The 26,205-nt window shown below is 44.3% G+C and overlaps 1 protein-coding gene across 6 annotated transcripts in view; it reads right to left on the bottom strand.

Moving 5' to 3' along the window:
- The window catches only part of TNN (tenascin N), a 71,508-nt gene extending 56,294 nt beyond the window's left edge, over positions 1–15,214 (bottom strand). For all 6 annotated transcript variants that reach the window (XM_043924613.1, XM_043924614.1, XM_043924615.1 and 3 more), the window contains exons 1-4: positions 15,059–15,214; positions 3,388–3,825; positions 1,569–1,943; positions 141–404 (exon numbers count right to left, since the gene is read on the bottom strand). In XM_043924613.1, coding sequence (XP_043780548.1) covers positions 141–404; positions 1,569–1,943; positions 3,388–3,790 — 1,042 coding nt within the window. In that variant the 5' untranslated portion in view covers positions 3,791–3,825; positions 15,059–15,214. The remainder of the gene's footprint in view (positions 1–140; positions 405–1,568; positions 1,944–3,387; positions 3,826–15,058) is intronic.
- Between the last annotated feature and the right edge of the window lie 10,991 nt (positions 15,215–26,205).

The following is a 26,205-nucleotide window of genomic DNA, read 5'->3' as shown; positions in this document are numbered from 1 at the left end:
AGAACCTAGGATTGCAGCAGCTGTGTTTTTCAAACCCCAAACCAGAGCAATGGCCTGAGTAGTAGAAGGGTACTTGTGGGGACAATGGAAGAAGATGTATAGAGCAGGACCTCTCTGGGGAAACCTGGCTCCTTTCTCACCTGTGGTGGCCAGTAGATGCTGTGGGCTACTGGAAATCTCTTTCTTCACATTGCGCAGGGTCACGATGTACTTGGTTCCAGGCAGCAAACCAAGGATCTCGTAGCTGTGCTGCTCCTTGGGCACTCTGACATGCTTCACGGAGAGCTCCTTCCCCAGTGGGTAGTAGCTGAGGAGGTAGTGGTCCACCTGGCTGGTGGGCTCCCAGCTGACCAGCAGGGAATCCTCTGTGCTCTTGAGCAGCTGCAGTCCCTGGGGGGCAACCACTGCACACAGAACAAGAACAGGGGTGGAGACAGTGAGGGAACAGGGCTGGGGATCCAGAGCCAAAATGTATTCCTTGAGCACCTACTTTATATTGGGTCGGCCAAATCATAGTGTATGGAAAACCCCGAGTGAACTTTTTGGCCAGTCCACTGCTTAACGCTATGATGGTGGGTGGGGAGGATACACAGCCTGTGTAAGGCACCACGGTGGATCCCCCCCCCCACAGAAGTTATTATCTGGTTAGGAGTTAATATTGACCCCCCCTATGTCTCCAGTGATGCTCCAAGTCTTAGTTCAAAACCGTCCAACCTATGCCTTTAATAGGAGTTAACATTAATCTTTACATGGTCCAGAGATGAGAAAGCAAGCTACAAAAAAAAAAAAAAGAGAGAGAGAACCAGCTGGGACCAAGATGGTGAATCTAACTTCCAACAGACCCTGAGTCTCACTCTACCCTGATTTTCTATAGTGGCATATTAAATGACATGCCTACCAGCAGCATTGACTGGGACATTAGGAGTCAAAAAAATGATGAAAAGAGAGTGGCACCCCACTCCTTTGAAAAAGCACTGCTCCTTCTCAGGTAGTCTAATGCACACACCTCCCCAGCATTAACCTTACTCCTCCTTCCTTTGTTTTTACTCTTTAAAATTAAATCTCTCTTGCTAGCTGGGCCAGTAGATCTGTGCACTTCTTCCACCACTGAATAAAGCTTGTGCTGTAGGGATCTCAGCTTAAGTTTTATTATTGGCAGCTAGAACTGCAACCCTTCCCCGGCCAGGCACAGAGCCTCAGCAGGGTCAGGGCCTGAGCTGGGTCTACAAGACTTCATTCAGTAGCACCTACACACACACACACACACACACACACACACACACTAGACCACCTAAGACTACTGGTCCTCAAACCAGTGGTATCAGCATCACCTTGGAACTTGTTAGAAATGCAAGTTCTTAGGGCCCTACCTCAGACCTGCTGAATCAGAACCTCTGAGAGGGACCCAGGAATCTGTATTTTCACATGCTTTCCAGGGGATTCTGGTGTAGGCTAATAAAGGTGGGGTGCCCTACTTAGGACAAAATGTACACTGACGGTTAAAGGGCGCCTGGACCATGGGGGCCGGGTCAGAAGAGAGGCGGGCCCAGGCGCATCTCCGCTCTCACCCCGGGCGCAGTCGAGGCCGGTGAAGCCCTCCTCGCAGTAACACTCGCCGGTGTCGCAGAAGCCGTGGCCGCTGCAGTCGCCGGGGCAGCGCCGCTCGCTGCAGTCCTCCGACGTGAAGTCCTCGTGGCACTGGCAGACGCCACGCACGCATGTGCCGTGCCCGCTGCAGTTCTCGGGGCAGGCGGGGTAGGCGCAGTCGGCGCCCACGTAGGGCGGCTCGCACACGCAGCTGCCGTTCACGCAGCGCCCGTGGCCGCTGCAGGCGCCGGGGCAGGCGAGCCGCTCGCAGTCGGCGCCCTCCCAGCCATGCTCGCAGTGGCAGCTGCACGTGTCCAGGGAGAAGGTCCCGTGGCCGCTGCAGTGGCGGCTCAGACCTGCCCGAGAGGGAGGGGAACAGTCAGCGGAGGCTGGAGGGCTTGTGAATGGGGACCCTCCATCCCTGAGGACCCTGAAAGCAGAGGATTTCAGGATTCTGCAAGACTCCTTCTGTAGAGGAGGGTAGGGTCTATAGGGAAGACTAGGAGCCTGCCCTTTCCACCGTGGGTCAGACTCGAACCTGCGAAATCTATACTTTATGCCTGATAAGTCACAGGGGCCACACTAACCTTTCCCTTTCCATCCCAAGCGCTCCTGTGACTTCACTTGGTTCCCCCACCACCTCCCGGTAAATGATGCTAATTATTTAGTACCTTTCTATGAAAGCGCCTTAAATGTTCCAACCTGGGTATCAGTGGGCCAGCTTATTCTAAGGGGCAGAGCTCCTGGGGTGGGAGGAGAGAGTTAGGCTGGGTGGGAGTTTGTCTTGATTGGAGGAGCTCAACCTAGCAAGTCTGAGTCCTTAGGAAATGAGCTGAAGTTGAAGCCTGAAAGGTGGACCTGCAGAAGCTATAAAACAGCCCGGTCTCATTATGGGGATAACAGATGGGAGAAGGGTTAACCAGGCTCCCTTCTCTAATCCCAGACAGCAAGAGGCAGTTGGAGGATGGGTCAGTCCTCTTGGTCTGCTCACCAGCCCCAGCTCCTGACTTCCAGAACACCCTCTTTCCTTCCTAAAAATGTTTGACCTTCAGGCTGCTCAGGGGCAGTTTCATGCTCTTTAATTGCCATTTTATTCCCGCGCAGCGTCCTCCGTGTCTAGTTCTGCGTCTGGCCTATATGAGGCGCTCTTAATGGTAGCAATTTCTTCTAGCATTAAAATGTATGCCGAAGTATCACCAGTTATTACTCTTTGGATAATAATATGGGCAGTTTATGTTGAAAAAAAAATGTGGTGATGGAGGTGCTCACTATTTGTAAAGTCAAATTGTAGTACTTTATTACTAACAAAAGAATTAACAGTCTGCTAAATAATGGGCCAAAAAATCTGTATATCATCTCTAGTTCTCAGAACTTAGACTAGCTGATAGAATTATTCTCAGCAGACAGTGAGGAAACTTAAGAAATTTGCCCAAAGTCACACACTAAAGAATGGCAGAACTGAGATTTGTACCCAATCCTGTCTAGCTCCAAGCCACCGACCTTTTTTCCTCTCCAACCTATCGCTTTCTCTTATAAAGCGAAGGAGAGATTGGATCCGCAGATAAAACTGCGCCCAGAAGCATTCTCTTCTGGAAGCACTGACCCAAGAGTCCAGGCTCACTTTAAGAGTTGCTGGTCCCTCCCTGCTCAGGCTTGAAGATAACCCCTAGAGCTAGTACCAGTGATGACATCCCCCTTAGAGAAAACCCAGAGTGAGAGGCAGGGTGCTCACGAGCCTGGTAGAACACCTGAAGGTGCTCATTCAGTGTTTGTTGAATGGTTACCAGGTAGTGTGCTCACCAGCTGCTCCCGGGCAGCAGCGCTGGGCGCTGCACCGCTCCTTCACCTCCGCCATCTCCTCCTCCAGCTTCTTCACCCGGGCCAGGAGGTCCCGCACGCTGCCTGCCAGCTCACAGTCCTGTGGCGTCTGCAGGCGGATGTTGTGCCTGAAGACGATATTCTGTTCCTCGATCTCCTCTGGGGCCAGGAGCGAGGTTCCATCACCACGAAGGGGCTGGGGGTCAGCCTCCACCTGGACCAAGGCGGACTTGGGCACGTCGATCTTGTAGGTGTGGCTGACAGTGACCTGCTGCTCCTTCTCGCTGCATCCAGAAGACTCGAGAGTGGCTGGGGCTGAGGCCACCAAGAGCACATAGCCCAGCAGGAGCCCCAGGGGGAAGCAGAACCTCCCCTGGAGACCCATCCTTGGGGAGACAGGGAACCGATGCTCCTGGAAGCCTGCATTCAGAAGAACATGCAAAAGAAAGCCAGGGATATCTGCTGATGGAAATTGGCCTTTTTAATGGTTTCTAAGGGACCACGGGATGCTGAGAAACCAGCAGAAAGATTTCATCCTCTATCTCCTGAGGGCTCGAATTAGATTATTTTTTTTGTTCCTTCTTCACACATTGCACATTCCTGCCTCCTGCTTTGCTGACACTGTTCCTACTCCCTGGGAGGCCTTCCTCTTCATTTCTAATTCTGTATTTCACCTGCACTTTAGTAATAACAAGAATGACTTCTTGTAGTCAGGGCATACTTTGTGCCAAGCTTTGCTCGCCCTAATCCATCCTGACAACACTAACAATTGTGGCTGTACGTGGAGCACAAGTTGTGTGCCAGGCACTGTTCTAAACATTCTACATTTATTATCATTCAATCGTCACAACAACTCTTCATGGAATATGTGGTTATCTCCATTTTAGAGATAGGGAAACTGAGGCATAGCTACCTCAAATGACTTGCCCACAGGCACACATGGCTGAGAGTGGCAGAATGTGAACCCAAGAAATCTGACACCAGAGTCTGTTCTGGTACCGCGTCATCATGCTGCCTCGTGAAGATGAGGAGGCAGAGGCTCATGGGATAGAGTGTGTTGACCTGGGTACCACGGCCAGAAAGGGCAGAACCTGTTCTCAGCCCCCCAGGCCAGTGTCCCACTCACCACCTCTGCCCACAAACGAGCAAGAGAGCAGAATTTCTAATCAAAAATAACCTCTCCACAAAGTCTTCTCTAACACCCCCTCCCTCACCTCAGCTGGAAATTAGCTCTCCTTCTGCTAAGCATTCAGAGCAGTGTATGGGTCCCTCTGAGCATCTCTTAGCAGTGGTTCTTGCCTTGTAATTACTCTTGGATGCAACTTGTGTCCACACAAGACCATAAGCCTTTTAAGGTCAGGACCCAAAGCCAAGTCCTCTTGGGGACCGCCCCCAAGACAGGAGCACAGAGCCCCGCATGCTGAGGGTTTCAGTCAGCCTCCAACTCCTCTGGTGCTCAGGTGGTTAGTAAGTCAGGCCACCTGGACCAGAGTTGGCTGTTATGTTCCACCACCTCTGCCGCCCACAGACGGTGCAGACCCCTGGCACCATCTGTGCTCAGGAGGACCCCATCTCTCCTGGGGCCCCTGGCCCCCATCTGGGATGGCACATTCTTGATCACTAACAAGCTGAGTCAGGGCAGATGCCAGGGACCTGGCTTGCACCTCATGTTGATTTGCAGGTACTGTCACCAACCAGTATGCCTGTCAGTCAAGCTGTCATCCAGAAACCAGTCTGCAGAGCTGCCTCCTGACAATGGACTCCTGTGACCAACTCCAGACTCACAAGCATTTGTACTAGAGACTGGAGAAATCAGGAAGCCTAGTCCTTTCCCTGGCTGTGTCCCAGGCAAGCTCAGGGTCTCCCTCTATGTGTGCGAGGCAGCTCCTATGTACTGAAAGGACAAATGGGGCAGGTCCTAGGTGTCTATCCCTGCGAGTTCAGTTCAGTTCAGTCGCTCGGTCACGTCTGACTCTTTGCGACCCTATGGACTGCAGCACTCCAGGCTTCCCTGTCCATCACCAACTGAGCTTTAGCCTCCTCAGTTGTCAAGTGGGAATAGCAGTGGCTGCTTGACTGCATTGTGTGTGGAAGGCACTCAGCACCATGCCAGGCACATGTGTGCATGCTCAGTCACGTCAGCTGTGTCTGACTCTTCGTGACCCTACTGAGAGAGCCAACTCCTAGGTAGGCTGATAAGAAGTCTGGGGGTCCCCAAGGAGGAGAAAGGGGTCTGGAGTTCTCAAGGAGGAGAAAAGGACAAACTGTTTTTCTTTAAGCGCAGAACTGATGATTGCACAACAAAACAACTCATCTTGCTCAAGGATATGTTTTGCCTTAAATTCTGTATATAACAATGTATCCTGCTTGAGGAAATGTGTCTCCTTCTTGAGAACCTTTTGGCAAATCCTGTCATCTTAAAATATATATTGTGGGAGTGGGTCTAGCAAGACCTTTACAACCTTGCGACATTCTTTTGATTTATTGTAATAACCAATTAAAAAGTACATCATCACTCACTTGCTAAGACTAGCAAGTGGGCACTCTCCGTCCCCCTTCTGAGGTCTATGTCAGAAGCTTTCTCTGCCCCTTTTTATACTTTAATAAAATTCTGCTACACAAAAGCTCTTGAGTGATCAAGCCTGGTCCTTGGTCCCGAAGCTAAATCTTCTTCAGAGATCATGAATCTGACATCATTCACCATAAGCTATCGCTATGGACTGTAGCCCACCAGGCTCCCCTGTCCATAGGGTTTCCCAGGCAAGAATACTGGAGTGTGTTGCCATTCCCTCCTCTAGGAAATCTTCCAGACTTAGAGATTGAACCCATGTCTCCTGGGTAGCAGGGGGATTCTTTACCCACTGAGCCACCTGAAAGCCCTGCCAAGCACATAGTAAGGCCTCAATAATTATTTTGAGGTTTTAATTTTAATCAGCTACTCAGTATGACTTCCTTTTTTCTCTTATCTCTTTTATTGGGAAGGGTGACATTGAAAAGAATATACAACATAAATTGAATAGTTCTAATGAACAATTATGGGCTTCCCAGTGGCTCAGTGGTAAAGAATCCACCTGCCAATGCAGGAGACACAGGAGACCCAGGTTTGATCCCTGGGTTGGGAAGATCTCCTGGAGGAGGAAACAGCAACCCACTCCAGTATTCTTCCCTGGAGAATACTATGGACAGAGGAGTCTGACAGGCTACAGTCCTTGTGGTTGCATAGAGTCAGACACGAGTTAGCGACTGAACACACACACACAATGAACTGTTTTAAAGGTAACAGTCATGGAACCACCATCCAAATTAAGAACTAGAATACTGTGGACCTGGAAGATATTATGCTTAGTGAAATGTCAAACAGGGAAAAATAAATACTCTACTTTTTCACTAATATGTGGAATCTTAAAAATAAATGAATAAATAAAAGAGAAACAGACACAGATAGAGAAAATTAGTGGTTATCAAAGAGGAATGAGGTGGGGGAGAGCAAATGAAGTTAAGTGGATTAAGAGGTACATACTACTAGGTATAAAATAAATGTTACAAGGATATAAGTACAGCAGAGCAAATATAGTCACTATTTTACAACTTATAATGTATGAGATGTAACCTGTGAAATATAAAATTACTACATTGTACACCTGAAACTAATGTAATGTTGTTGTCAATTAAAAATTTTTTAGAAGAACTAGAATACTGCTAGTGAAAGTGAAACTGTTAGTCACTCAGTCGTGTCCAACTCTTTGTGACCCCAGGGACTGTAGCCCGCCAGGCTCCTCTGTCCATGGGATTCTCCAGGCAACAATACTGGAGTGGCTTGCCATTTCCTTATCCAGGGGATCTTCCTGATCCAGGGATCGAGCCCAGGTCTCCCACATTGCAGGCAGATTCTTTACTGTCTGAGCCTCCAGGGAAGCCCTGAGCCACTAGGGAAGCTGCTAGAATCCTAGAAACCCCCATGTGTCCTATCTGATGCTGCCTCTCCTCCACATCAGTAGTTGAAATCAGCAGAACGCCATCAAAAGAATTGACCTGGGCAGACTATTTCTGGGCAGAAAAAAGGGAAACTCCCTAGTCATTAAGCCAAATTCTAGTACTGTGTAAAATCTTTAATTCTTAATAGTCACCATTTATTTCGTATCAGAAAGTGGAGGAAATAAAGGCTGAAGGACCCTGGCAGAACTGTTATTTAAAAAATAATAACATTACAACATTAAATGTTATTTGTCAAGTTGCTGCTACGTGCAAGGCATTGACCAGATGCATTAATCCTCATGTAAGATTGGTGTTGTTCTCCTTACCCTGGGTGAAGAACCAGGTGTTGAGAGTCAGCTCACTCACCAGGAGCTGCTCAACTAGTAGGCAACACAGACAGGATTCTCATTTCGGTGCATCTGATTGCAAGCCTGTGCTTGTTCTTCACTGATGTGACAAATAATGGGTGAGTTCAGTATACAACATTTCTATGCAATCCCCTCCTTTGGACAAATATCCTATATGTTGTACCCAAAGGTTGTACCACCATTGTGAACTAATCAGAACAGCCCCAAAAGAAAGCTCTTCTTCATGTTACCCCTTTGCTACACTCACTCCATCTTGGCTCTTTCTATTAATATTATCCAAAGCATGTATTATTAATAATAGTAATAGCATACCTCTTCTGAGCACTTACTACATTCCCGGAACTGGACCCAAAAGCTTGCAGAGGTAATGGACTGGTCAGTAAGATATTTCTTGTCATCAACTGATTTAGACAGTTGGTTAATAAGTCCCCACACATTTTAGAGAAAGCTGTTCTTCTGGAGGGTTTCTGGGGATGGGGAATTTGAGGTGAATAAGAGGTGAATACAGTGCCTGCCCCTTGCCTGGGGGAATTCAGAGATGGGAGTTTACCTGGAACAGGCTGCATAGCAGACACTGGAGGGAAGCCACAGTGGGAGGGCTTGCACCCAAGAGTTTGGGGAGACAAGGTATGTAAGTCCGTCCACAGGTGAAGTTCATGCCACAAAAAATGATGCAGCGGGGGCCAGAGTTGAGATGCACCCTGCCCCAGCTCACTCCAGGGGGCGAACTACCAGAGGAGGTGCTCAGAGGGTAGAATGGGGATGGTCTGAAGAAAAGAGGGGGCAGATGGAACCCACTCTGGGAGCAGCTGCCTTAACAAGGCATCCGATAACCAGAGGGAACTATAACAGCCCTTGCTTAATGAACTGCCTTTTCCCTTCTCTTCTGACCCCCTACCCTGCCTCAGTGAGCAATGTGCCAGCTGGAAAGGGGGAGAGGCAAGAAGGAAAGCAACTTACCAGGCCAACCGTGACCCCCCCGCCCCCACCCGCTCACTCATCTTTGGATTCCAACATCACCCTAAACTGAGTAAAGAGAAAAGATGCAGCCTGGGTGGGAGACCGAGACTCTGATATGGGAATGGACCTTTCACAAAAAGGGGTTCTCTTGCAACCCCCAAAATGACCAGCAGAGCCCTGGAATCTGCTGGAGAGCTTTGTCAGAAGATGGAGAAGGTGAGGAGCACCGGTAGAGTGACTTGGAAGGTAGGTGTAGGATAAAAATGATCGTATTTCATCGTTACTGTCTTCCAAAGTTCAGTTGCGTGATAAATCAGTCACACAGACATTCTCTGCTTACTTCCCTAGGATGAGGCTCACAGACAACAAGCAATGTGCCCCTGATTGTGCAAGGAGACTGCAAGATCATAGATTGGAACCCAGGTGCAGTGTCCACCAACTGAGCCACTAACTCCTGGGCACTCTGCCGTCACCAGTTACCACACAGATGGATCTGAAAAAGCACTTTCTAGGTACGGGCTGCACACAAGTTTCCACTGTCAAATCTCCGCTTCCCGGGCAACAACAGAGCTAAAAAGGCAGGCTTCAGACCTCTCTGCCCACTGCTGTTATCCAACGCCTCCCCCCAACCCCCAGCCCATGGCTTGCTATTCTCCAAAATATAAATGGAGTGCAGATGGTTTTCTGAAGTTCTGAACAAATGCAAAGCAATCCATGGACTCGTCATAAACCACAGCGGGACTGGGCATAGGCCAGTCTCACGGTGTTTGTCTTTGAAGCCTGGAGTAGGAGAAACCCCAGAAGCCCTTGTAGGAGTGTTCACTGTCACCCATCCCTCTGAGTTGTAGCAAGATGTCCTTGCTAATTACAGCCTCTTGGATGCCACACATTGAGGTCAGATTTTCCTAGCGGGGGTATTTCTCGAAACATGATGAGAATAGGGGAGTCCTCAACCTAGCTCTTCTGTCAAGGGTAATGGGTGGGAGGAGATGCCTTCTGGCTCTCTTTCCCACACGTGGCAGGAGGCTTAGGGAAAGAAAGGGATGACTTTACCCACTCTTTTATGAACGGTGACCACAGACAGAGCTCTGTGAGGATGGGGAGGAGACAGGGAGGGCAGTACACGTCACCCAGAAAAATGCAGGGCAAGTTTCTGAATGGGGATGATTATCCTGTTGAGGAACAGTTTTCCGTGGAGAGAAGAGTAACTGCCGTAGGAATATATTGGCAAAGGGTATAGGAGCGCCGGGAAAACGCGCACAGGAAACCAGGCATCCTGGAGAATCAGTTTCATTGATTGACGTGCGTGCAGCGCATGCTAAGTCGCTTCAGTCATGTCCAACTCTTTGCAAATCTATGGACTGTAGCCCGCCAGGCTCCTCTGTCCACAGGGATTCTCCAGGCAAGAATACTGGAGTGAGTAGCTCCAGGGGAAATGTTTCCCAACCCAAGGATCGAACCCAAGTCTCTTGCATCTCCTGCATTGGCAGGCAGGTTTGTTACCACTAGTGCCACCTGGGAAGCCCTTCATTGACTGAACCTTTACTCAATTCTGTCTTCAGGAGGGGCAGTGGGTGATGGGGAGAAATAGGAGCAGCGTGCATTAAAACTCAGGACAAATGCTGCCTCCTATTGCTGTTCTGAGAAAGGCTCTTTGAGGTGTATCCTGCTGACCCTGAACTGGATGGATGGTGCCCCTAGTTTGGCCCTGAAGCTGAGCTGATGTCACTGGGCTCTACGTTTATGCTTTATTTCATTCTCTTTTGGCAGGCACATCTACCCCCGTGGCTTTCATTTCCAACTAAACACTGAGAGCTCCCCAATCTGTATGTGAGTTCCTAGCCCAGACATCCCTGTAAGCTCAGGGATGACAGTGGCCCTGACTGTGTTAAACCTCCCCATACTCACAGCCTTACAGCACAGTCCTGGCCAAAGTAATATTTTGTGTAAATAAGAATAGCCACTGGGTTTTTGTTGGTGTGTTTTTGCTTGTGTTTTTATTAGATGATGGGTACTGTGCCACACGCTTAATAATGAGACAGCATTCTCATTTAATCCTCAAAATCTTGGTAGTCAATTGATGTCATTCTTTGTTACAGGTGCTCAGAGAGGTTAAGTAAGTTGCCTAAGGACACACAGCTAATAAGAAGCAAGTGTAATAGTTGCTCAGTCGTGTCTGACTCTAGCGACGCCATGGACTATAGCCCACCAGGCTCCTCTGTCCATGGGATTTCCCAGGCAAGAAGACTGAAGTGGGTTGCCATTTCCTTCTCCAGGGGATCTTCCCAACCCAGGAATTGAACCCAGGTCTTCTGCATTGTAGGTGGATTCTTTACCATCTGAGCTATGAAGTATATCCCAAGCTGGAATCAAGACCAGGTCTGTCACTCCCTATATCCGTGTTCTTCATTTCTCTGCTATAATTATTGCATCAAATGGGAAAAAATCCAATAAGATTACGACATGTGAAAAGAGACCAAATGTCCGCCTTCCTGAAATGTTTAAGAGAGGGATTCTCCAAAATAAAGGAAGCCCAAGGCATACTGAGTGCTCAGTTAAACACAAACTTTTTCTGAGCAGTACCAAGGATAAACCCCTATGTTTGTCCCATAAAGAGGTTAAATTCTGGTCAGTTATCTTGAGAGGCTAGAAAGCTCTCTTCCTAGGAAACACAGAGCAGACCAAGACATCTGTTGTAGGGGTAATTACCAACCAAGTCTTTGGCCAGAGGAGCAGGATGGACTCTGATCCCAGAGGGTCCTCTCCAGTCCTAGGGCTGGTGGTATTTATGTCACTTCATTTTCTCCAAAGAAGGGCAGGAATAAAATATACTACTTACATCAAAGAGAGTAACAGCCAATTTCTTAGCTACCATTACAGATCTATTTAAATTTAGGGCTTTCTCTGATTCCCTTATTACCTCATCTTGCCCTTACAGTTAACCACAGCAAATAAGAGCACTGCTTTGGGTTTTAGAAAAACTGTATTATCTTGGGTTTCAGGGTGGAATCACTTTAAAAGATATTCTGTCCCCAAATGAAAGGGTGAACATCACTGAGCTAGGAAGGAAAGTGAAGGAGGTGGGCAGCTAGGGATGTGGTGATGTCACAAATGTTCCCTGGAAAATTTACTCCTCCCCCAAACTCCCTCTGGCATATTCACCAGTGATCTACAGTCTGCACCCTGAGTGACTCCAGGGTCTTTTAACTCAAACACAGTCTAGGAGAGCAAGTTCTCATGCAACTGAGTACTTGCCATGGCTCAACTCACCCTGGCCTGGAAATCTTAAGTAAGGAGTTTCACCTCTGTATCTTTTTCTCCTGCAGGTTGCAAACACCAGTGATACACAAGGCCTTCCCTGGTGGCTCAATCATAAAGAATTCTCCTGCCAAAGCAGGAGATGTGGGTTCACTTCCTGGGTCAGGAAGATCCCCTAGAGAAGAAAATGACAAGACACTTCAGTATTCTTGCCTGGGAAATCCCATGGACAGAGGAGCCTGGTGGGCTGCGATCCATGGGGTTGCAAAAGAGTCGGACACAACTTAGTGACTAAACAACAACAACAAATGATGCACAAGGTCATACTGTTTCTGTCTGGGTCACTCTTTAGACAAACCAAGTATATATGGGCACTTTCATTTCCAGTCTTTGTGACGTTGGACTCTGCACAGGCATTCTCTATAGGACATGAGTCAGCAAGTTGTGAGTGAGGATAAAAAATTGATTTTATGTGATAAGGCTTAATATGGTCACATTTCAGACCTCAGTTCCCCCAATTCAACCACTCTGCTAGCTCAGTGGAATACACCTAGTGAGGGGCCAAGAAATCCTTGTGAAGACCTCACATTACCATGCAATACCCCTTCTCACAAAGAACTCTATCAAGTCTGCCCATGTGCCATAGGCTGGAAAAGATAAAGGATGGCATTCCTGACCCAGCCTCAGCACTCAATCACTTTTTCTTGGATTGCTCGTGTGATTGTTTTGTTCTATCAACTGAATCTCTCTTTAACATTTTTTTTTATTTGATTGCATCAGGTCTTAGGGCACTCAAGATATTCATGCATCATAAATCTTTCACTGTGGTGCATAGGCTCAGTAGTTGTGGCACACAGACTTAGTTGCCCCAAGGCATGTAGAATCTCAGTTCCCTGACCAGGGATTAAACCTATGTCCTGTGCATTACAAGGCATATTCTTAAACTCTGGACCACCAGGGAAGTCTCTATCAATTGAATCTTAATCCACCTTGCAAAGGCTCACATGGGTGATGAGAAAGTGGCTACCATTTTCTAAGCACTTATTATGTGCCAGCCTCTATACTAAGAATGTTTAGAAGCTCTAGCAAAGATATTTATTTATCCCCCAGGAAGGTCACCAAAAAAAAAAAGACCTTCATTTTGCTTTCAAGGGAATGCACAGGCTCATGCATGAGGAGAAGACAAAATGGGCACAAGGGCAAAAATTCAGAGACCTCGAACCACATCAACCCAAGCACCCAGGATCCAGAATGACTAAATATTACCTTATACAAAATTAACCTTATTCCCTGTGGTCCTGAGGGGTGTCTGATGAGAAACTATACTTGCAGCTGGATGACAATGAAAAGAGGCACATTATAAAAAAGTTGCAATTCCTTTCTTTAGTTTAGCATGTGGTTTTCCACATATTGAAATAACTTGAAAGCTCCAGCCATCTATCAAAGAGGAGAGGCTTTTCCTTGTTAATTTCCGAGGACTTGCACTGCTCCACCTACACTCACTGGATCTCTTTGAGACCAACAGCACATATTCAGATGGTGGCTGGTTGACATTAACAGTGAGTCTACTGTGCTGAAACCCAGCAAAGCCCCTGAGATCTCAGCTCTGAGATCTTAGCTTCATCAGCTCGCATTCTGGCCGCTCCAGATACTGCTACAGAACCTCAACCATGATCTCATGTCTGTATCCAGAGCTTATAGGAGCCAAGGCTCTGGAATGAGCACTGGGTGGACACGAGTTTCCACTGGGTCTGGGCACGATTTCCTCTGGCATCTTCTTGGGAACAGACCTCAGTCTACCCTTCATTTCAAACCACAGACGAGGACTGGGATGGAAACCAGAAGCCACAAGATGATTTCAAGTCATGCTGTCCTATTTTCTCTCTTCCAGGAGTCAACTGCAGCCCACAGACTTGGGGACATTGTAGGATTCAGAATTGCATAAAAGAATGTCAGGTGGTTTTTTCCCTCCTCCCTGGGAAAATAACACTGATACTAGTACTCTTTATTCCTTCCTAAGTTCCTTCTCCCAACACTCTCACCTTGATTCTGAGTCTCCAACAAATGCCCAAATGCCAAAAATCACTGATTTTTTTCCGTGTAGACTCTGTGCTCAGCCAGCCGCCAATCTATAGTCTTGGCTGAGCAGTGTCACCCGATACCTTAGTAATACTTCAGCTTCTCCAAGAACCAGTGGACTTTGGGCACTGTGGTTAACCTATGTCCAGATTTGGGCAGTTTCTCATTTTTATATTAGGACTTGTTCTTTTCTTAATGCTTATATAGGCAACTCAGTTTTGTGCTTTTAAGTGATTGTTCTCACTCATTCTTTCTCTCTCCTTCTCCTAGCTCTCTCCCAAACATAAAAATAGATAAATAGATACATAAATGAAAACATCTCCAAAAACTAACCCACCGTATTATTCCTTGAACGGTTTCAAAATGTTTCCTTTGTGGCATTATGAGGGTAATAGCATGAAGCTTTTGAGAAAAGACATTGTCCTCTTACAATAAGAATCAAAACAGATCAAATTAAATATTTGAATAAACTTCAAAGCTCTTCAAGTTTATTCACAAACATCATCTTTACTGGAATATACAAAATCCAGAAAAGAAAAAAGTTATAATAGTTTCCTGATCACAACTAAAATGAAAGCTCCATTTTAGAATTTTTAAAAGTGAGATATAGCAGATAAACAACAAAAACAGAGAAGTCTTTGCCATTGTAAAGCCAGCAAAAAAATAGAGATGAGAACATGCTAGACTTAAAAGAAACATTTAATATAAAATCTATTATTCCACGTGGAAATTTCCCTACAATACAGACTGCATCTGGCCAGGTAAGAAGATTGTGCTTAGCTCAGTTGGGGAATCAAGTATACTATTGGTTAGGGACATGTTACTCAGGTCCTGGGAAATATTATTAGGAAATAGTATTTCCTAATTGGAAATAATATCACTTCATGGAGTTAACAGGAGACTAATTACTCTGCCTGGATATTTAGGATCGGGAAGTGAAGCCTGTGAGTTTATTCGCACCTGGCCGCCATCCTCCCCCCACAGGTAGAATCTTCAGAGATTGGTGCTCTTACCTTGGAGGCTGTTGGGTACCACTTCCAATACTTCTGCTACCTGGAAGCCTGGCCTCTGGGGCTGCAGACCTTGGTGCTTGTCTATCCCTCGTTGTCTGATTCCCTCAGCTGTCCTCTCTGGGTTTAAATCCCATCCAGGCCAGGGGAGGAGCCAAGAGGGACTCTGGAGTGTTCCCCTCTCTTCCCAGCAAAAATTCAGTTAAGAGATAATGAACAACTCTTTCTTATTCTAAGTAGGAAAGGAAAAAATATATTCGAAATTTCCCCCCTTTGTTTTTACTTCAGTTACACAGCAGCTAAAAATACTGGAGGCTGTTTCCATTTAAGTAGGTCCAGAATAAGGTTATTAAAAGAGTTTGCATGTCTCCTGGCCAAGAGCGGGGTCTCAGGGTTTGAAAGTGTGTTCAGCAAGTCTCTCTTTTTTGGCTGTTTCAGGCACTCTGGGATTTATTGCCTACCATTTTTAAAATAGGAAAAGACCTCAAGCATAGAAAGAAGCAAGCGGAGACCTCAGGGACAGAGCCTCTGTGTCTCCCTCCCCCTCTCCCTCCATCAGCTCACAGCCGGGAGTGGTGGGCTTCTGAGGACACCTGAGAGCAATAGCAAACCCAGAGGGTCTATTTCACAGCCCGTTCTGACCCCCAGCCCTTCCCAGAGGCCTCCCACTTACCAGCACAGAAGACCCCTGTCACCAGGAAGGCACAGGGGTGCCCTTTCATCTACCCTTCCCCTTTTGCCATCGGATGGCCAGGCCTTTACCCTTTCTATGCACCAGCTGTTCCAATAGGTCACAGCCCTACCCTCCACCCCTCTCCTGCCCTGCTTGAGGTGGATTCTGGAGCACAGATCTACAACACAATGGAACAGCCCACAAGTTTTAGTTCAGCTCCGTAGTCATCAAATGTTGTTGGAGAGAGAGCAGGAGAAGGAAGAGGACAGAAGAGATGTGAGATCAAGGAGCTGCTCCCAGAAGTGTGAAGGTGCGTCCAGAGGCAGACTGAGTGTATCTGAAGCTTGTGTCTGCTACTGGCAGATGAACTTTGACTTAACCTCTTCCTGCCTCTGCTTATTTATCTCTAAAATATAATAATGTGATTATGGTGAAGATTAAATAAGTTGATACATGTAAAGAATTTTGACTAATCCCAGGGACACAATGATGGTTCAATAACTGTTAGCTTCAGGGGAGGGGGGGGAAGGGATAAATTAGGAATTTATGATTAACAGATACATGCAACTATTTACTAAATAGATAAACAACAAGGACCTACTACATAGCACAGGAACTGTATTCAAAATCTTATAATAACCTATGATGGAAAAGAACCTGAAAAACAATATGCGTGTGTGTGTGTGTGTGTGTGTGTATTTTTGACTAACCTGAAGAGGGAGGAAAAACAATCAAAGGAGAGGAGTCAGGTCCCACATGGGATCAACGCTGCACAAAGAGAAGGAAACTGTCATAAGATGTAAGACACAGAGCAATAGAGTTCAGAGGAAACAAGAATCCAGAACCAGGTCTAAGACCGTAACTATGAGCCAGAAGCACTTTCACCCTGTCCACGACAGGATGGACAGAATCAGTCATGAGAACAGGGGCGGGGTTTCCCACAGATTGTCAGATGGAGGTTGGAGCTGATTTTATTTAACTCTCTAAGAAAGGTGACTTCAGTTCGCACTCAAGTTATAGGATTTCTTCTCAGTAGCCCTCATTTCAAGATCCGTAGTGCTGGTTGATTTCTCTATGTGTTTATGTGGAGACTCCTTAATTTCAATACGAGCTCCTGGAGAATAAGGACTTAGTTTTCTTCTTTTCCCCTCACTACCTATGGTATTGCCAAGTATATAATGCATTACTTTAAATTTTCCAGCATGACAGATATATTCCTCAAGATGCCCAAGGACAAAGCAAATTCCCCAAACCTATTCAGGCCTAATGAATGGTGGAAGGCACTCTTTTGTCTGCCTCCCCAACAGCCTTGCCCTTCCTCTTGCCCATGAGAACCCCAATTTTACTTAAATAGCCACTTGCCTTCTCCTGATCTTGGGCTTCAGGGGTGTATAGGCCCATTCCATGCTGGTGGGTTCTGATTTATCTAAACTAACCAGGGTAATCCCACGGTCCTTACTACTGACTGATTCAGACAAGAACATGCAGTGCTTTAGGGATCAGTGAATTGTAAGGAGAGGCTACTGACGGGACTTCAAGGAAAGGTCCTAACTAAAAATAAATAAATAAATGACCCAGAGAGGAAACACACATTGTCACATCTTTATATAAAGCCTGAGACTGTGTCAGACACCTTGCAACCAAATGTAAGGAGTCTTAGCCAAAGACAAAAAAAATGTATCAGGGATGGCCAAACAGAAAGATGGCAGGAATCTGGGTTTTTTAATGACATTACTAAGCTGCTGAATTAATTGCCCCTCAAGTTTTTCTTTAGGCCTCCCAGGTGGTTCAGTGGGTAAAGAACCCACCTGCCAATGCAAGAGATGCAAGAGACACTGGCTCAGTCCCTGAATCTGGAAGATCCCCTGGAGAAGGAAATGGCAACCCACTCCAGTATTCTTGCCTGGAAAATCCCATGGGCAGAGAAGCCTGGGGGCTATCATCCGTGGGGTCGGAAAGAGCCAGATGCAACATAGCATGCAAGTTTTCTACTTCAGCACTTTCTTGAGTCAGGATTTTGCTTCTTAGAATTGAGAGCATTCCACAAGATTCTACATTGCTCTGTTAATTTCTTGATAGAAAAGTGATTTATTGACATCCCACTAAAAACATAAAAGAGAGAGATATAGAAAACCCTAGGAAGAAATCATCACAGCCAGGGACATGCCATAACTTAGAGACAGATAAGTCAGTTTCCAAAGCTTTCTGTTCCCTGAGCAGCACTGCATGGCCTTCAGATTGGGATTCCATTGCAGATTTTAAATTCTTTTTTTTTTTAATATTTTAAAATCTCTATTGGGACTTCCCTTGTTGTTCAGCTGGTAAAGAATCCGCCTACAATTTTCAATCACTGGGTTGGGAAGACCCCCTGGAGAAGGGAAAGGCTACCCACTCCTTGGCTTGGAGAATTCCATGGACTGTATAGACCATGGAGTCACAAAGAGTCAGATGTGACTGAGTGACTTTCACTTCACACCATATATTTAAATTTATAGACCACAGTCTTGTCTAACTCAATGAAATTATGAACCATGCCTTGTAGGGCCTCTCAAGACAGACAGGTCATGGTGGAGAGTTCTGACAAATTGTGGTCCACTGGAGAAGAGAATGGCAAATCATTTCAGTATTCTTGCCTTGAGAACCCCATGAACTGTATGAAATGACAAAAAGATGAACTCTGAAAGATGAACTCCCCAGGTCAGTAGGTACCCAGTATGCTACTGGAGATCAGTGAAGAACTAACTCCAGAAAGAATAGACAGACTCAAAGCAAAAACAACACCCAGTTGTGGATGTGATTGGTGATGGGAGAAAAGTCAGATGCTGTAAAGAACAATGTTGCATAGGAACCTGGAAGGTTAGGTCCATGAATCAAGGCAAACTGGAAGTGGTCAAATAGGAAATGGCAAGAGTGAACATCAGCATTTTAGGAATCAGTGAACCAAAATGGACTGGAATCGGTGAATTTAACTCAGATGACCATTATATTTACTACTGTGGGCAAGAATCCCTTAGAAGAAATGAAGTAACCATCATAGTCAACAAAAGAGTCCGATACGCATATTTGGATGCAATCTCAAAACATGACAGAATGATCTCTGTTCATTTTGAAGGCAAACCATTCAATATCACAGTAATCCAAGTTATGCCCTGACCAGTAATGCTGAAGAAGCTGACACTGAACGGCTCTACGAAGACCTACAAGACCTTCTAGAATGAACACCCAAAAACGATGTCCTTTTCATTATAAGGGACTAGAATGCAAATGTAGGAAGTCAAGAGACACCTGGAGTAACAGGCAAATTTGGCCTTGGAGTACAGAATGAGGCAGGGCAAAGGCTAATAGAGTTTTGCCAAGAGAACGCACTGGTCATAGCAAACACCCTCTTCTAACAACACAAGAGAAGACTCTATACATGGACATCACCAGATGGTCAATACCAAAATCAGATTGATTATAGTCTTTGCAGCCAAAGATGGAGAAGCTCTATACAGTCAGCAAATACAAAACCAGGAGTGGACTGTGGCTCAGATCATGAACTCCTTATTGCTAAATTCAGACTTAAATTGAAGAAAGTAGGGAAAACCACTAGACCATTCAGGTATGACCTAAATCAAATTCCTTATGATTATACGGAGGAAGTGACAAATAGATTCAGTGGAGTAGATCTGATAGACAGAGTGCCTGAAGAACTATGGACGGAGGCTCATGACATTGTACAGGAGGCAGTGATCAAGACCATCCACAAGAAAAAGAAATGCAAAAAGGCAAAATGGTTGTCTGAGGAGACCTTACAAATAGCTGACAAAAGAAGAGACGCTAAAGGCAAGGAGAAAAGGAAAGATATACCCATCTGAATGCAGAGTTCCAAAGAATAGCAAAGAGAGATAAGAAAGCCTTCCTCAGTGATCATTGCAAAGAAATAGAGGAATACAATAGAATGGGAAAGACTAGAGATCTCTCAAGAAAATTAGAGATACCAAGGAAACATTTCATGCAAAGATGGGCACAATAAAGAACAGAAATGGTATGGACCTAACAGAAGCAGAAGACATTAAGAAGAGTTGGCAAGAATTCACAGAAGAACTATACAAAAAATATCTTCATGACCCAATAGCCACGATGGTATGATCACTCACTTAGAGCCAGACATCCTGGAATGCAAAGTCAAGCAGGTCTTAGGAACCATCACTCTCAACAAAGCTAGTGGAGATGATAGAATTCCAGTTGAGTTTTTCAAATCGTAAGAGATGATGCTGTGAAAGCGCTGCACTCAATATGCCAGCAAATTTGGAAAACTCAGCAGTCACCACAGGACTGGAAAAGGTCAGTTTTCATTCCAATCCCAAAGAAGGGCAATGCCAAAGAATGTTCAAACTACCACACAAGTGCACTCATCTCACACACTAGCAAAGTAGTGCTAAAAAGTCTCCAAGCCAGGCTTCAACAGTACGTGAACCGTGAACTTCCAGATGTTCAAGCTGGATTTAGGAAAGGCAGAGGAACCATAGATCAAATTGCCAACATCTGCTGGATCATCATAAAAACACGAGTTCCAGAAAAACATCTATTTCTGCTTTATTGACTAGGCCAAAGCCTTTGACTCTGTGGATCACAACAAACTGTGGAAAATTCTTCAAGAGATGGGAATACCAGACCACCTGACCTGCTTCCTGAGAAATCTGTATGCAGGTCAAGAAGCAACAATTAGAACTGGACATGAAAAAAAATAAAATAAAATAAAATAAAAACTGAAGTAGAAAAAATGCTTATTTAAAAAAAAAAAAAAGAACTGGACATGGAACAATAGACTGGTTCCAAATCGGGAAAGGAGTATGTCAAGGTTATATATATTGTCACCCTGCTTATTTAACTTACATGCAGAGTACATCATGAGAAATGCTGGGCTGGATAAAGCACAAGCTGGAATCAAGATTGCCGGGAGAAATATCAATGACCTCAGATATGCAGATGACACCACCTTTGTGGCAGAAAGCAAAAAAGAGCTAAAGAGCCTCTTGATGAAAGTGAAAGAGGAGAGCGAAAAAGTTGACTTAAAGCTCCACATTCAGAAAACTAAGATCACGGCAACCAGTCCCATCACTTCATGGCAAATAGATGGGGAAATAATGGAGACAGTGAGAGACTTTACTTTTTTGGACTCCAAAATCACTGAAGATGGTGACTGCAGCCATGAAATTAAAAGGTGCTTGCTCCTTGGAAGAAAAGCTATGACCAATCTAGACAGCATATTAAAAAGCAGAGACATTACTTTGCCAACAAAAGTCTGTCCAGTCAAAGCTATAATTTTTCCAGTAGTCATGTACGGATGTGAGAGTTGGACTATAAAGCAAGTTGAGCGCCAAGGAATTGATGCTTTTGAACTGTGGTGTTGGAGAAGACTCTAGAGAGTCCCTCGGATTTCAAGGAGATCAAACCAATCAATCCTAAAGGAAATCAGTACTAAATATTCATTGGAAGGACTGATGTTGAAGCTGAAACTCCAATACTTTGGCCACCAGCTGTGAAGAACTGACTCATTGGAAAAGACCCTGATGCTGGGAAAGATTGAAGGCAGGAGGAGAAGGGGACGACAGAGGATGAGATGGTTGGATGGCATCCCTGGCTCAATGGACATGAGTTTGAGTAAGCTCTGGGAGTCGGTGATAGACTGGGAGGTCTGGCGTGTTGTAGTCCATGGGGTCGCAAAGAGTCGGCACACTCAGACACGACTGAGCGACTGAACTGAACTGAATATTTATTGACGTTGTTACAGTATTGCTTCCATTTTGTGTTTTGATTTTGGGGCACAACGCATATGGGATCTTAGCTCTCTCGCCAGGCATCGAACCCAAACTCCCTGCATTGAAAGGCAAAGTCTTAACCACTGGCCCACCAGGGAAGTCCCTACATGGCCATAGATTCTCTGCAGCTCCTCCCTGCACGGGACTGAATTGATGTCCCCACTACCCAAGCCTGGCTTACATTTGTGATTTCTTTGCCTGAAAGACTGAGGCTCAGTGTCACTATGAACCTGAGCTTGAGCCTCCAGTGGCCGTGAAGCTTCTACTCTCACCATCTTGGAAAACAAATGCCTTCTAATGATGAAGGAGCACAGGAAAAAGAGGCCTCTTCAGCCTCGCTGAAGCCGCAGACCTTTGAATGAGCCCAGCCAATACTACGTGAGCGATCCTGGCCCCAGTCTACTCCAAACTGAATTATCTCCCAGTCTACTCCAACCCACAGAATTATGAGCAAATAAGTCATTATTTTAAGTCACTGTATTTTGGAGAGGTTTGCTATGCAACAGTGGAAAAATCATATGGAGCCTACACCCAAACTAGGGGAATAGTTTAACTTGAAACTAATTTCAACCCATTATTCTGTCCAAATAAGTATAACCCATCCCAGAACAACCTGGAAAAAAAAAAAGTTGCTTGTTCAAATGGTGGTTCAACCAACATGTTATTATATCATCTTCTTTTATTTAAGAAAGATGTAGGAAAAAGCATTCCAACTGCAGTCATATCCAATTTTATTTGTCCTAAGAAATCACCCAAAACCCAGAACACCAATGTGCTGGCTCTGGCGGAACCCGAATCACTTGTGTCTAGCTTGGAGACCTGGAGCTGGTTTTAGCTGATCTGGGTCTGGTTTGAGCTGGTTGGAAGATATGTCTTGGTATCTTTAATTAAGATTCTGCTGAATCTAAAGGAACTAAAACACAAACTGAACAGACCTCCACTGTCAAGATCTTGTCTCAGCTCACTTGCTCACTGTGTCTCTGCTCTAAGTTTTTATCTATTCTATACCCACAGGGACCCATTCCCTTCGTGGTAGACTCTGATTTCAAATTCTAATAGTGTTTATGGGGATATGGCATCTTTGATTTTTAAATGCACATGTGCTTGCAAAATAAACAGAATCTGGCATTCAGCAAACAGGAGGGTTTATTACTCCCTTCAAGGCAATAGGAGACCTTGATTCTTCTTTCATCAATATTTTCTTCTTTGGGTCAATATTCTGTGATGTCTATCTCAGTAGAAGTCAATATCTTCTTATTAATTTCTTTTCACTATAACATTTGTAATGAGCCAATGACCTGAAATGTGTGGGGTCAGAAGGCTAGATTTGTAGCTGCTGCTGCTGCTGCTGAGTCGCTTCAGTCGTGTCTGACTCATAGCAAGGGACCTGGAACCTTGAAGGGGATGGCAGTTAGGTCTTTATGAGGCTCTTCATGCATCCCTTGCCCATAGATCACTGTTTTGTAGATATCATTACTATTTTCACTTTAAACATAACATAATTATAGACTAACTAGAACATGCATAAAAATGTAAAGAAGAAAATTAACTGTAATTTAATTACTGTAATTTTCACAACCAGAGATAACAACTGATTTTTTTTCTACTGCTACTGCTAAGTCACTTCAGATGTATACATATATGAAGAAATGTCTATATCTACACCCATGGATAAAAAAGATTAAACAATTAAGATTACATTATATACTTTTTTGCTCAAATTTATATATTAAATTTTTTCCCAATTTTTTAATGTACTTTCAAGGACCTGCTTTTTATGCTGCATAGTATTCTAATATATACATCTAATACATGGGGGAAAGGACTGATTACAAAGGGAAACAAAGACATGGGGGGCAGTAATGAAAATGTTCTATACTTTGGCTGGTGGTTGTCAAAGGACTATATAGATTTGTCAATATTCATTGAATCATATTCTTTAAAAGGATCAATTTTAATGTATATTAATTGTATCTCAATAAACCCAAGGGAGGGGAAAGAATTAGCTAAAGAACCACCTCAAAATATGAAGCAGCTCTGCCCAGATCTTTGTCTACTGTGTAAATTGTCTTGACAGCACATGGGAATAACCAGGGAGTTTTTAATAAAATAAAATGCCAGGGGTGTTGGGGAGGGAAACCAGAGACTCTGATTTAGTTGGCCATGGGTTGGGCCAATGAATTATATTTTCTGAAAGTTCCAGTGGTGACTCCAAAATATGCAGCCAAGGTTGAGAACCACTGGTCTACACAGGAACTCATTTAGACCAAAGAGGCAGAAGGAGATAAAATGGAATGTATATATTTCAGAATAATAAAAGAATTTTAGAAATTTTTCAAAATAAACATTTATTAGCCCACTGATGTTTTGGTCTGATTTCATGCCCCTCCCCCCAAGGCCTGAGGTAGTCCTATAAATATTCTTGTTGTAATGTAACTCAAATACTATAGAATTTGTTCTTTTAAAGTATACAATTCAGTGGTTCTTAACGTATTCATCAGACTGTGTAATCATTACCAGTATTTACTTTGAGAATATTTTCTTCAACCTAAAAACAAACCCCCAATAGTCACTTATTTCTCCTTCCCCAAGCCTGTGACAACCACTAGTCTACCTGCAGTCTCACTGATTTCGTCTGTTCTAGACATTTCAAATAAATGAAATCATACAATATATGAACTTTGTGACTCATTTCTTTCACTTACCATAGTGTTTTTAAAGTTCATCTATGATATAGCATGTATCAGTACTTCATTCCTTTTCCTGGCCAAATAATATTCCATCACATGGATATACCAAATTTGTTTATCCATTCATCCATTGATGGAAACTTGAGTCATGTCCACATTTTGCCTATAATGAATATTACTACTGTGAACATTTGCGCACCAGTTTTTATGAAGATATATGTTTTCATTTCTCTTGGTATTTACCTAGGTATGAAATTGATTTCTGGGCCATATGGTAACTTTATTATGTTAAACTTTTTGAGGAACTGTCAAATGATTTCCAAAGTGCCTATACCATTTTACTAGCTGTGTATGAGTTCCAGTTTCTCCGTGTCCTCTCCAACACTTGTTTGTTGTCTATCTTTCTTAATTATAGTCATCCTAGTGTGTGTGATGACTGGTGCATGAGTGGCTCAGTGGTAGAATTCTCACCTGCCACATGGGAGGCCCAGATTCAATTTCCAGTCCATGCAGCCACAGCATCCCCTTTGGGGCTTCCCTGATAGCTAAGCTGGTAAAGAATCCACCTGCAATGCAGGAGACCCTGGTACTATTCCTGGGTTGGGAAGATCCACTGGAGAAGGGATAGGCTACTCACTCCAGCATTCTTGGGCTTCCCTGGTAGCTCAGCTGATAAAGAATCTGCCTGCAATGTGGGAGACTGGGGTTTGATCCCTGGGCTGGGAAGATCACCTGGAGAATGGAATGGCCACCCACTCCAGTATTCTGGCCTGGAGAATTTAATGGACTGTATAATCAATGGGGTTGCAGAGTCAAACATGACTGAGCAACTTTCACTTTCAGTGTGTGTGAAGTAATATTTTGAGGTTTTGATTTGTATTTTATCAATAATTAATAATGTTGAGCATTTTTTTAATCTGCTTATTGGCCACTTGTATATCTTCTTTGGAGAAATGTCTATTCAAATCCTTCACCCATCTTTAAATTGAATTATTCATTTTTTATTGTTGCATTGGAAGGGTTCATTATATATTCTGGACATTAGACCCTCAATAAATATATTATTTGCAAATATTTTCTTCTATTCTTTGGATTGTCTTTTCACTTTCTTGATAGTGTACTTTGAAGCACAAAAATTTTTAATTTTGATGAAGTCAATTTATTGTTTTTTTCTTTCGTTGCTGATGCTTTAGGTATCATATATAAGAAACCATTGACTAATCTCAGATCATGAGATTTACAAGTTTTCATCTAAGTTTTTTATAGTTTAGGCTCTTATATCTAAGTCAATGATCCATTTTGAGTTAACTTCAGTATATGCTGGGAGGTAAGGGTCCAACTTTATTCTTTTGCATGTGGATATTTAGTTGTCTTAATACCATTTATTAGAAAGATGGTTTTCCCTGAATAAATTATCTTGGTACCCGTATTAAAAAATGATAGTCATGTATTTTTTGAGTTTTACCTCTGCTCACCTGGAAGAAATTTATATATTCTGTCAGTTCATCAGAAGCTCTTAGCCCAATTGTCCACATCCACACGTCACTGGGCCCAGTGCCCAATAGTTGTGACTTTCAAGTGCCAGTTCCCACTGGGTCCTTAACAAATACTTTTTTATAAACCTAAGGTTAATCAATTGCATAAACAGAGCATAATTTATTTCTGATCAAGTTGATTGGTCTGATTCAAATGGCTTTCTCCAATCAGCCAGAAGGACCAAACTAACCTGTAGAAGTCAACAGTCTTAGATTCGGAGCAGTGAAAGAATCTTTGGGATGACAGTTGCCTATTAAGTGGGACTATGATTTTGTCTGTTCCTCTCTCCTGTGTGACTCATGGTTAAATCCTGATTTATTCCAAGATAACCATAGTGATTTTCAGTCTCTATGGAATAGGTTGATTTAGGAAAAAATATTTGATCCACTTCTGTCAAATGGGGCTTCTGAAAAAATTTTCGCGTGTGAAGAGAATGGGTCCTTCTCC

This window comes from Cervus elaphus, chromosome 14 (genome assembly GCF_910594005.1).
Source record: "Cervus elaphus chromosome 14, mCerEla1.1, whole genome shotgun sequence".
NCBI classification, from domain to species: Eukaryota; Metazoa; Chordata; class Mammalia; order Artiodactyla; family Cervidae; genus Cervus; species Cervus elaphus.
This window is presented reverse-complemented; position numbering and strand designations above follow the sequence as displayed.